This window comes from Pan paniscus, chromosome X (genome assembly GCF_029289425.2).
Source record: "Pan paniscus chromosome X, NHGRI_mPanPan1-v2.0_pri, whole genome shotgun sequence".
NCBI classification, from domain to species: domain Eukaryota; kingdom Metazoa; phylum Chordata; class Mammalia; order Primates; family Hominidae; genus Pan; species Pan paniscus.
The window spans coordinates 96749994-96763065 of NC_073272.2; the positions used below are offsets into that span (position 1 = coordinate 96749994).

At 34.8% G+C, this 13072-nt stretch overlaps 1 protein-coding gene across 7 annotated transcripts in view; it reads left to right on the top strand.

Annotated features, from left to right (window-relative positions):
• DIAPH2 (diaphanous related formin 2) overlaps positions 1-13072 on the top strand; it is a 921502-nt gene that overhangs the window by 445964 nt on the left and 462466 nt on the right. For all 7 annotated transcript variants that reach the window (XM_055106523.2, XM_055106524.2, XM_055106527.2 and 4 more), the window contains one exon: positions 10425-10554. In XM_055106523.2, the coding sequence (XP_054962498.1) occupies positions 10425-10554 (130 nt within the window). The remainder of the gene's footprint in view (positions 1-10424; positions 10555-13072) is intronic.

Here is a 13072-nt window from a genome sequence, read left to right on the forward strand (position 1 = left end):
ATGAGATAATATGCCTAAAATTTATAATATTTATATGGTCAACTAATATACAGCATGGATGAATATAGCTAGAAACATCAACATGGTTAAATACCTCACTCTTAAACAGCTGCTCTTCAGTGCTGAATTCTAATTACGCTTTTGTAATATTCTGTGTCTTAGACCTTCAAAGTTTTTCATAAATAGCTAAAATCACTAATGTTAAGTGCCATTTAATGCCATTTATTAAAGGTTAAAACCTTTAAATGCGATTTATTATTTATCTACAGTGTATAGACAGAGCGAATGAGTCCTATGGATTCTTTTGGTGCTAGTGACAATCTGAAGCTATGTACATAAAAAAAAATTATTCCATCTACTCTCAAACCTCATACATATAAAACAATTTAAGTAAAATGCTCATGACAATAAAAGTTAAAAGTTTTAGTTATGTGCTTAACCCATGTCTGAGAAGAAACCATCTAACACCAACAAACATTCATACTTGTAAACTATTTCTATACCAATTTAAATAATTTGATTTTTATTAAAACTATTCTCAGAAGAATTTTTATTTGGTAAGCCAACTATAGACAGGATGATTAAAAGCATATGAAAGTACCAGAACAGCTTTTCTTTGCATAGATATATTTCATTAATTCATTCTGGCCTTTCCTAAAACCAGTGAGTACAAATGATGGTTAATTTGCCACTGGTCCTGGCAATGCAGGCTAATGCACATGCAGGTCATTCTCCTTGGATAAGTGGGGCTAGAAGGGAAAATGCTGAGAAGGGGAGCAGGAAGGACAGGAAACAGAATTTGTCTTGTCTAAGAAACTTAGCAGCACAAATGCCCTGCTGGTCCGGAAGGTGGCAATTGAGATGAATCCTTATTCCATTTAATGTTGTTACGGTTTCAAGTTTCAGCTCTCCTTTCACAGATTGCTACCATAAATTAGGCTAACAAGTGTGAAACTTTTAATTTGCTTGACTATACAATTGATATTATCTGTTTCCTTTTGGTTGGAAATATCATTATAATACCAAACTAAAGGGTGTAAAAAAGGGACTATCATGCTTACATAAAGGATGAAGACCTCTTTCCACCGTAAATTACATTTGGCTGAATTAGTGTCAGCCCTAGTCATGTAGTGCCCAGAAAAGCATTTGTGGTGACAGATTTAGAAATAAAGCTGGGAAAACATGTATTAAACCTGTCCGGTCATAGCTACAGAACTAATGTCTTTATGGTAATTGCAATCTTTAAAAATACATTATCTTTTTCAATGTTACTGCAGTGTGTGGTGGTATTAAAGAAAGCAATAATTTGTAAACAACCCTTGGCAGAGGGCACAGAACTTAATTTTGTTTAAATAAAGGAGACTAACATTAGAATTCTTGTGCTGTATCAAGACTGGCAAGCAGTAGTAGCTGTTTCGATATATGCACTGGAGCATTCATGATTGCTTAAATATTAACTGTTACATGAATATACAAATATAATAGGGAAAAAGGAAGCCATGATTAATGAAAATTTTCACTAAAAGAAATAAAGTTGAATTATATGACTGTACTGGTGGTTTAGATGGTTTTTTTATTCCATTGACTCAACCAGATCTCTTCACTGAGTTTCAGTATTTCTTTTCAAGGACAATTATATATGTGTATTGTGTGATGTTGCTATGTGTTAGGAATGTTTCCTTGACACGGAAGGATTAGGCAATTTTTTTTTCCTGAGTACAGCACCTGTTGATAAGTTTGCTGAAGTTCATGTGGCCATTCATGTAAATCCAAAAGGAAAGGGGGGAGATCCAAAAGGGCTTCCTTCAGATACTCTATAGATTTGAACTTTTATCTCACATTTAAGTTTTAATATGCTTTAAAGATAGTCTTCCGTTAATGTGTGCAGAAACATTTCCTTTAGTGATATCCACGCTGCTTTACTACTTCATTTCTTACACTCTTTATGCAAAAATCAGTTTTTGTCTCAGAGCAGTTTACACTCTACAGCAATTCATGCAAGAAAACCAGGTGCTCCTCCCACACATTCTTGCATGTTTCCAGAAGAGAACTAACTGTTTTGTTTTTTCTTTTTTTTTTCTTTGAGACGGAGTTTCGCTCTTGTTGCCCAGGCTGGAGTGCAGTGGCAGGATCTTGGCTCACTGCAACCTCCACCTCCCGGGTTCAAGTGATTCTCCTGCCTCGGCCTCCCAAGTTGCCAGGATTACAGGCATGTGCCACCACGCCTAGCTAATTTTGTATTTTTAGCAGAGATGGGGTTTCACCAAGTTGGTCAGGCTGGTCTCAAACTCCTGACCTCAAGTGATCCACCCAACTTGGCCTCCCAAACTGCTGAGATTACAGGCGTGAGCCACTACGTCCGGCCAAGAGAACTGTTTTCTGTGCCACTCTGCAATTGAGGTCAGGATTGCTTTGGGACAGGGAGCCAAGGTCCGCTGCTTTGTTCCTATATAATGTATGGTAACATATGAACCTAGCCCCATTCTCACTCTTGGTCTTCAACCCGAAATGAGTATGATGACAAATGAAATGCAGTATCAGCATATGCCAGGGCCATGGAGCAGGAATGAAGCTTCCTTCCTTGATTGTCTTCTTTACATACACCCACCATAGTCTGATTTCATACATGTAAACTGTTTGGCATAGAGGTCAAGCAAGGCATTAGTTATTTAGATACAAGAACTTTTATATCAAGCACTGAAACCCGATGTCTGCAACTTACAATTTCAGAATCTGATTCAAACTTTCTGAGTAAATATCTAAGCAACAATGCAGATTTGCTTGAGCAGGAGTCGGAAGGCATGAATAATCTGCTAGGTTATCTAGTCCATCACTCTGATGATACGTAGTAGACAAGACACACTATAGCAGCATTTAAGTATTTTTTCAATACAGTTTTAGGTGAAGGATGAAGGACAGTTTAGAACACTGAAGAGCAATGTATCTGGAATCTTCACAGCATGGAGCATACTGTTTGTCTCATCTACTTTTGGATAGGTAGCTGATAAGTTATGATACCAATCAGTCTTATTTTTATGTGAATTAATCAAGAACACTTAGAGCAATTCTGTCCTTCAGATGCCACAAATTGCTAGATAATTTCTCTCTTATTTTAAATTGACACTAAGTATTGAAAACACGTTGACACTTCAACTTTTTATATGTAAAAGCAGTTGTGAGAGGACCTAGCCAAGCTGTAGACAATTGCCAAGCATCTTCTCCCCTGGAAATTTATTTGAAAGTAGCCTAGTGTCTCCCTAGTGGCATGCATCAGAATCACCTAGAGGTGATATCAGAATTTTTTCCCTAGTATATTCAAACTCAAATTGCTGGACCAAACCCTCAGAGTTTCTGATTTAGTTGATTTGGGGTTGGACCCCCAAATTTGCATTTCTAACAAGTTCCCAGGCGATACTGATATTGCTGGTCCGGGACCAGGGATTGAGAACCAATAAAGTAGCAAATGCTCATGAATTCTTGATTTTTCATTCTTATTTCTTCCGTTGCCTGATCCCTTCAAGCCTAATTATGCTGAACTTATTCGGGACAATAATTAGAATAATTTTTGTCACTAACCTCACCATTTTCCAGCTGCCAGCTCTGCTACCTCCTGTATTATCTGGTTATTATCCACAGTCAATATTTGGAATAAATTATTCGTTCACATTACCTCTTTTTTTCTGACTACCCATTCCTTTTAATTTTGAATCCTTTGCACTGTATTCAAACAGTGCTTGAAGGTCACCAAAGATTAACATCAAGTCAGCCCTAATTATTTTTGGCCTGTCTAAAGAATTTATTCATTCAACATTTACTGAATAAAATTGATATAGTCCTCATTTTTAAGCAGTTCACAATCTGGTTGGTGAGACTAGTTGTGTACACAAAATTATATATTGTGGAAGAAGTGCTATAACTAGAGTATATAGAAACCACTATAGGAGAACAAAGACAGAATTTAGTAGTTTTGCTTTGTTTTGTTTTGTTTTGTTTTGTTTTGAGACAGAGTCTTGCTCTGTCACCCAGGCTGCAGTGCAGTGGCGCAATCTCGGCTCACTGCAACCTCCACCTCCTGGGTTCAAGCAATTCTCCTGCCCCAGCCTCCTGAGTAGCTGGGATTACAGGCATGTGCCACCATGCCCGGCTAATTTTTGTTTTGTTTTGTTTTTTTGTAGAGATGGGATATCACCATGTTGGCCAGGCTGGTCTCAAACTCCTGACCTCAGGTGATCCGCCCCGCCTCCTTGACCTCCCAAAGTGCTGGGATTAGAGGCGTGAACCACCACACTTGGCCCAGAATTTATTAATTCTATTCAGGGAAGTTGAGAAAGGCTTATTACTAGTAACTACGACTCTCCTCCCTTTCCACACGCATACCATCTTCATCACCCATGACAGTTCAATCCAGTAAGTATATCTTAAATTCCAAGTGTGCATAAATTGCCGTGCTTTGTTCTGGCACCAACACCTATTGAGTGTGGGAACTAGATCAAACAACTTATGAGCTCTATCTTATCTATAAAAGTGGCATATTCGTAACTAGCTCACTGAATTGATTTTAGGATTTAAAAAAAAGCACTTATGAAAGTGCCTGAGTTATAGGCACATGATAGATAGGCAACAAATGTTGGTTCTCCTACCCCTTAAAAGAGGAATAGGATATTATCACCTGATGAAGGAAGAACAGTATGCCGAGGTCAGGAGGAACATAAGTAAATGGGTAGAAATCTTCACCCATTTGTGCAGTCAGGAGGAACATAAGTAAATGGGTAGAAATCTTCACCCATTTGTGCAGTCAACAAATACAGATAGAGTGCCTATTGTATGCTACCCACTTTTCTAGATGCTGAGTATATAAAAGTGAACAAAGAAGACAAGAAAACTCTGTACTTGTGTCCAGCATAGCTGAAGTGAGTGTGGGAACTTGAGAGAGGATAATAGCTAGAGATAAGATCACAACAGAGTAAGAGCCAGAGGGATTTTTAGTTTATAGTGATGGGAAGCTAAGGTAGGCTCTCAACACTTCTTATCTGGATGATGATGGTACCCATGATAACATGCTATCTTATTCAATTCTGCAAACATGTCTATGAACATAGGTGCTTATCTAATGCTCATTTTATAGATAACAAACCTGAGACATGGAGTATTCATGTAACTTGCCCAAGGTCATACAAGTAGTAAATGGTAGGGTCAAGGTTCGGACCTGGTTCTGTCTGAATCCAAAATCTATGCTTAATAATTATTCTGATTAGAATTTTGAATTTTATTACATGAGTTGTAAAGAACCATTTACTTTTTTTAAGGAAGGGAGTGACATGATCATATATATGTTTAAGAACCATAATTAGGCTAAATCATATAGGATAAAATGAAGCAAAGAGAATGGAATGGTTATGACCATCTTTTCATAGTGTATTTTCACATAGCTAACACTTCTGTTTAAAATTTGACCTGCCATCCTTTTCCTAATGCCAGTTCACTCTAGAGTTATTTCCCTTATTCTGGACATGATACAACATTCTTTTAATCATCGGGACTTAAAGCTTTTGGAGTCTTTGATTTTTCCCTTTCCCTCATCTTAATATTCACTGACTAAATCCTGTTTTTCCTTACAATCTCTCTTGAATTTGCCCTTTTTTTGTCTTTTCTACACATACCCTAGTTATCATTTTAAGTATATCAGTCTTTGACATTTGCCACCAAATTATTCTCCTATGTCGTTTCTTTTCTATATCATTTTGTATTTTCTACTAAATTCTAAGCTTAAGGCCTTAAAAGTACCATGCATCATTTATCTCTTATCCCTGGTGTTCAGCATAGTCCTCAACTCACGGTGGATTAAAGAATGTACTTCTCCATTCATATTTGCTTTGCTCCTAACCTGCCTCCCCTAAAAAAATGTACAGTGCTCCATTTCCTGAGTGACAAATTATAACTTTATTCTGACATTCACTTGCACCTAACTCTAGCAAATGTGTGTTCTGGAAAAGTTTGGCCTTTGTAGTCAACCTCTGTGTGTGTGGTGGGGTCATATATAAACACAGTTATACATATATATATATATATAAGTATAGAATTAAATTTAGGAGTATTGCTCTATAGCCCACAAAAGTTGGAGTTTAGAGAAGAATCTGCATTCGGAAACATTTATTGACTATCTAGTATTTTCTAACATCCTCCTAGGCACCATGGATTCAAAAATATTACCAAAGCAAAGTCTCTAGCCATGTAAGAGCTCATATTGAGTGTGAGAGACTACTGTGTTGAAATGTTTACAGTGAATGAAGATGGCCAAAAAAAGGTATTAATTGCTTCTAAGATAGAGAAGTCTTCAGAAATGACATGGGAGTTGAGTAGTCTGAAATATGAGTAGGTGTTTTCTTGGCGGATAAAAAGGAACAAAAAGGAAGGGCGTCTACACAGAGAGAGCTGTTGTTGCAAAAGCACAGTGGCATGAAACTGCGTGGTATGTTTAAGCAGTTGTAATCAGGCAGACAGCAGCAGGAGGCAGGTTAGAAAGGTAGACAAGGGTCAGCTCAAGGGAGGGTCTTGTATGCAAAATCAAGAACTTTTCTTTTCCAGCAGATGACAGGAGCCTTTGCAATGGATCTTTTGAATGGACTCTGATTACCATTGAGAAATTAAACATTTGAAGAATAACATCTATGCGGTTAGGTTAAATTAACTGCAGTTGTTTATTTGGAGAACAGGACGGGAATGAGAAGGGAACTTTCACTCTGTGAGAGGTTGTTATGTACAGCATAGTGACCAGTTATTTTCAGTTCCCACTGAGGACAAAGCAAGAAGAAATAGGCTTACATCTCATCAGAAGGGAAAATTACCTACAGAAGGGGTCCTTCACAGAAAGATTGAATGTGACTGACGTAGGTCATTAAAATGTTGTCTGAGGCTCTCTGGCTGTGTGCTGGTTTCTGTGTACTCAAACAGCCCAATTTCAAAGACATGGCAAGACTGAAGGTTTTGAAGCTTGAATGAGGATATTTGGAATAAAGAAATTTCTTATGTGTCAATTAGTTATTGAGAAATTTTGCTATATACCTAACTAAATTTTGGAGATGTACTTGAACATATAAAATATATGTAGTATCTTTCATAATATAACATTTGTGTGTACTAGGAAAAAGAAATGATCAGAATCAGCTGTAGAAACACGTGTCCTATTAAAGGTATTTTGTATTCATGTACCATTTTAGAAAGTTATTAAAGATTAGGTAGATAGAATTCAATTAAATTCAGTTATTAATCTTTATGTGTAACATTTATTGGTCAGATGATTAAATTAAAATTGCTGTATATGGTTTATTAACTGATTGCACCTTATCAGTTAATACAGTGACTCACTCTTATTTTCATTATCATCCAGTGATAACTGCGCTTATTAAAATAATATAAAACTTTTTTTAGCTTTTTCAAATATTTCCCATTTCTAGAACTGCTGTTTGTGTTATTGTTTGAAGATATATAAAAGAAGATTGTAGAGTGACCATTTTGTTCATCCTTTTGCATCTTATAAAAATAAGTCATATATGTCTCTCCCTACCTGTCATGGCTGGAGAGAGGAAAAACACATACAGGGATGCAAAAAGGCACTTTGCTTCTGGCTAGAGCAAACCTTGAAATGCATACAATATAACCACCACTAAGACTTAGGCAATCTAGGCAACTATTAATTGGATATTTCATGTTAATGTAAAATTTTAACATGATTTCATATTAAACAGCTATCAAATGGAAATCAATTCTATTTCTTAATAAACTAACTCAAACATTTTGGAAATGACTTGTACATAATCAGATTAGATTACTCTTGTTCTACCCCAAGAGATGTATATATCCAACTAGTACACTTAGAAAAGCAAATTATTGGATAAATGTCTTTAACCAGTAGAACTGATGTTCTTAGTTGCCTTCTGTGCTGACATTGAACAACACGATAGGGCCTGAGAGAGATACAATGGCTAATGTGTGAATGGCATAGACTTGGTAAGAGAGACTGAAGGCATGATATAAAGTAATTAAGCTTCAATAAGTAAAAAATATTTTCCATTATATTTTAATATTATATATATATATATTTTAAATAATTGGTCTAAGGCCTCTCACACATAGAGAAAGGTTTAAAAGACCACCCATTTGTCGTGATTTCCTGCCAGTTTGAACCATTAAAATGGTCTCTGTGTGTTTTTTTTTTAAAAAAAAACAACAAATATTGCAATACATTAAGCAGCTTGTCTCCCAGACCAACTAAGATACTTCTCAACTTGACAAGACAGACATTTGGCCATGTTTGCCCATGCTTTGAAGGGAATATTATGATTCTAAAAGAAATACATGCATAGTCTGTCTAAAAGTCTTTATCATTTCATCAAAGATACTAATACATTTAACTGATGTTGTGCTTTATTTATCTTTTTAAAATGTAACCATTAACTCTTCTAAATTTTGTAACAAATTAAATTGTTAATGGACCAGATACTGAATAAATATTTATTAATAAATACAATTTTTGAAAATTAAGCACTTATAAGTATGCATGCCAAAAACTGAAATGTTTTTTAATACAAAACAATCTAACACATGTGACAAAGAAAAAAAATCACCCATAAAATTGACATATGAGCACAGTGCTATTTTTCTGTTTTTATATTTCCTTTCCAGTGTTAGCCATGTGCATTTTATTGTAAACTATAATGTACTTGTACAATTTGATGTCCTAAAAAACTAGGTGGGTTTTTGTTGTTTTGAACTGTGTTCTTTTTAAAAAAAAAAAAAAATTGTTTTTGTCTCCATTTATGTTATGACTCCAAAGAGTCCATAAAATACATAGGAATTTCCTTTCCTTTGGGAAGATGTACCTGCAATTTTTTCTAAGCACTTAATGTTTCCAGAATTTTAGGATTTAGGTAGTTAGTGAACTTCTAAGGAAAAAGAAAATGTTAATTTCCTTTTTATTTGGAATATCCGGCATACTCTTAAAAACGATGCACTTTGTAAACACATCACACAGTAATCCCAGGTAAAGACCTCTCTTTAGGAATGTGAGCTTCCCATTGATTCCTCTACAGCTGCTATCCTTACTTAAGGAAAATTGCCCTTGAGGTTTGTGTTGCTTTTTGTTCTTTCAGCTTGTCGTTGAGTTGTGTCACTTCTACCTTAAAGTACTTAAAAGTGTTTAGTGGATCAGCACGATAATGTAAAATTTTAAATATTTTTCCTATGTGGGATAAAGTAATCCCCGAAATTTTGAAAGAAATCATTGTGACCTCTTGAACTATCAACATTATGCCTCCTGTGGCTGTTTGGTTGTTTGGAACCTTGAGACTAATATTTCTTCTAAGTTGTTTACATCATTGAGATGCAAATGGTTGTTAAAAACCTGTAGAACAAAACAGATCCAGTGTGGGCCTGATTTATTAAATGCTATGTTTTTCTTTCTTAGTCACTCAAACAATAAGGATTAATTTACTCCGTTACCTAAATATCCTGTACAGCCTTTTCATAAACCTGTTTGTGAAAAATACTCATTTATTCTAAACAGAGTAATCCTTAAAGCTAAAAATTCCAAATCAGTATGAACATCAGTGGACAAACCCATCATCTAAGGATTATAGAATTATAACATCCAATAGAATGAGAAAACTTGATACTTTATGCTGTATTTATGCTTTGTTTCTAAGTAAATCCTTGATTTTATTTGCAGCTTAGTCTAGTATGAGAATTATATTGCAGCACTAGATTTTCTTTTTTTGTGTGTCCTATGCTTTAAAGATTTTTACCATTCTAACTGTGGCATCTCTTTTGTTGTGTGTCTGAAAAGGAAATACAATATGTAAGCAAATAAAATTTTTCATATTATCAGGATTGTATGGTGAGATTTTTTTTAATAACTCAGTATAAGCACAACCTTGAGAATTATTTTCTGATGGTCCATGCAAGTAGAGGAGGATAAAATGTGCTTGCTCCTTTACATTAATTTACATCAACAATGGCTAGAAATAAATATAATCTCACAAATGAATCTAACTTTTAAGAACATATTTTTGTAATAAAGCAAAGAACAGAATGATGATAAAATAAGCACACAGTAACTTGGGCTATTATCAATACTTAAATTGATGTTCTTCTCTCATGAAAAGAATAGTTCATTTTGCCACAATAATTTAGACATTTTTGAAAATACAGATTAAGGTTTAATTTGGCACTTTTATTGGTCATCTTACTTGCTTTTAAAATATGGAGCTCCTTTTAAAATCTAGAGCACTGCTACTAGACCACATTAAGAACCTACCCCAAAGTTTTAAAAACATTTTAAATGGGTTATAATAAATTCATTCATTTCACTTGTTTAAAAAAGTATTTACTAAAAAATTACTAAAAAATGTGTTGTTGTTTTCTTCCAGATCAGAGATACTAAATCAGCGGATCAAAAAACAACCCTTTTGCATTTTATTGCCGACATTTGTGAGGAAAAATATCGAGATATCCTAAAATTTCCTGAAGAACTGGAACACGTAGAAAGTGCAAGCAAAGGTAATTGATTTATAACTACTTTGAGATTATTTCTTGCCTATATGGTTTAAATGGAACAATTAAAGAATCTGTAAACATTATTCATAAAAGTATTTTTTGTTTGTTTACTGATAAAAGAAAAGCAGGAAAATAGTTTCCATTAGCTTATATTTGACAGCATACTACATTTTAATAACCTATTTTGTCTTACATCTTTTTTTTTTTACCACTGCTACGTTATTAAAGCTTTCATTTCTCTGATCAGATAATATGTTTGTACTTTCATTTGATAAACATTTAAGTGGATATTGTTTGCAAAGGAACCATACTATAGGGCTCTTGGTTATATGACAATGATTGTGAGAGTTTTTGATTGAGTGTGGTTAAAATATAGTAAATGAGAAAAATGTGTGTATATATACATACACACAAATGTGTTATAAAATAAGGATGCATGTGAGAAATGCTGCAGGAAAAGATAATGTCCTGTAGTTGAGATGAGGAGGAAAGTACTCTTGAATGGGTAGATAAGAGAAGGCTTCATGGAAGAGGTCAAAGGTGAAATATGAGGTTAGGGTTTTACAGACATGGAAAAGAGGTTTGCTTTCCAGAGAGAAAACAACATGAGCAAGGCAAAGTGGCAGAATGTTTTAGGACAAGTGAAGGGAATGGTTGACTCTGAGGCTGGAGCAGTAAGGTAGGTATCTCTGAGACTTCAGTGTCAGGCTAAGGAGTCTAGTCTTGATGTGGTAAGCAGTACAGCATCATTGAAGGGATAGAATAGACAAGCCATGGCTCCTGTGAGGAACAGGATGTTTGAAACAAAAATGTCTCTGAGATTTTAATTCAGGGCAATTAGCTTTGTCAGTAAGTATTATCTACTTTTGCAAGAGGTTGAAAAGTGAAAGAAAAGAAGATTAAGGAAACATTTGCTGAAGGTGAGATTATGTGCGAGAAGAAGGGCATTTTCCCTCTTAGATAAGAGAAGTACACCATAAATCTTATACTTGAAATTACACTGAAGTAATTTCATTCTGTAACTCTGAGGACTTTTGGTAAGGACTTCATATATGTTTCTCAAGTTTATTACAAACCATATAAACCTGTTAGTTTCCTTTTAAGTTAAAAATAGTGAATCTATAAAACCCAGAATATTCTTTGAATAACATTGTGCAGTGGTCATCTCAGCCAGTTGGGTATTGTCAATCAAATCCTCAACATATTTCTTTAATTTTACCGAGTTTGTATCGTTTTGTGGTCCAAGGAGCAAACTAACACAAAAAGACAAACTATGATTATATTGTATTATTTATTTTCTTTCATTGTTTTCAAAAAATTGTGAAATATGATGGAAAATTACACAAATTACAACTATAATGGCAACTTTCTGGTAATAGCTCTTCTAAAGAATTTATCTTCGGATTTAAAAATACAGCTTTCTGACTAGAAGCATATTTACTAACATGTGGCTAATGTGAAATAATAACATTTTAAACATTTGTGTTGTAATTTGAAATGTATATATATATAGCACAAAAAAGACCAGTTATTAAATTAGCTCATTTTGTTGCTATTAATACTTTTTGATTGCCTTCTACCAGAATTTTTTTCTAAGTTTTCTTTGTTCAACATGTATCATCAATTTTTACAACATTTTGGAAAGAAGTATGTCAATAATATATCTATATATACACACACAGTGCCACACATGAAAATATATATATTTATATGTAATATATTTACTATACATAAATAAATATGTACCACACACTTATATCAATCAACAGGTATTTATATAAACCTCAATCAACAGTTATATATATGTTATATATAACCATAGGTATTTACATGTGATCCAGCAGTTCCACTACTAGGTATTTATCCAAAGAAAAAGAAATCAGCATATCAAAGGGATACCTGTACCCCATGTTTATTGCAACACTGTTCACAATAGGTAAGATATGAAATCAGCCTAGATGTCTATCAATGGATTAATGGATAAAGAAAATGTGGTGTATATACACAATGGAATACTATTCATCTGTAAAAAAGAAATAAATCCTCTCATTTGAAGTAACATGGATGGAACTGGAGGTAATTAAGTGAAATAAGCCAGGCACAGATAGACAGATATTGCATGTTTTTACTCACATGCAGGAGCTAAGAAGGTTGGTCTCATAGAGATAGAGCGTAGATTGATGCTTACCACAGGCTGGGAAAGGTGAAGGGTAGGGGGATGAAGAGTGTTTGGTTAATGTGTATGAACATACAGTTAGGTGGAAGAAATAAGTTCTGGCCTGGTGCAATGGCTCACACCTGTAATTTCAGCTAATTGGGAGGCTGAGGTGGGAGGAACACTTGAGGCCAGGAGTTTGAGACCAGCCTGGGCAGCATAGTGAGACCACCCCCATCAAAAAATTTTAAAAATTAGCCAGTTTCATGCTACTTGCAGGGGCTGAGGCAAGAGCACTCCTTGAGCCCAGGAGGCTACAGTGAGCTATGATCACACCACTGCACTCTAGCCTGGGCGACAGAGCAA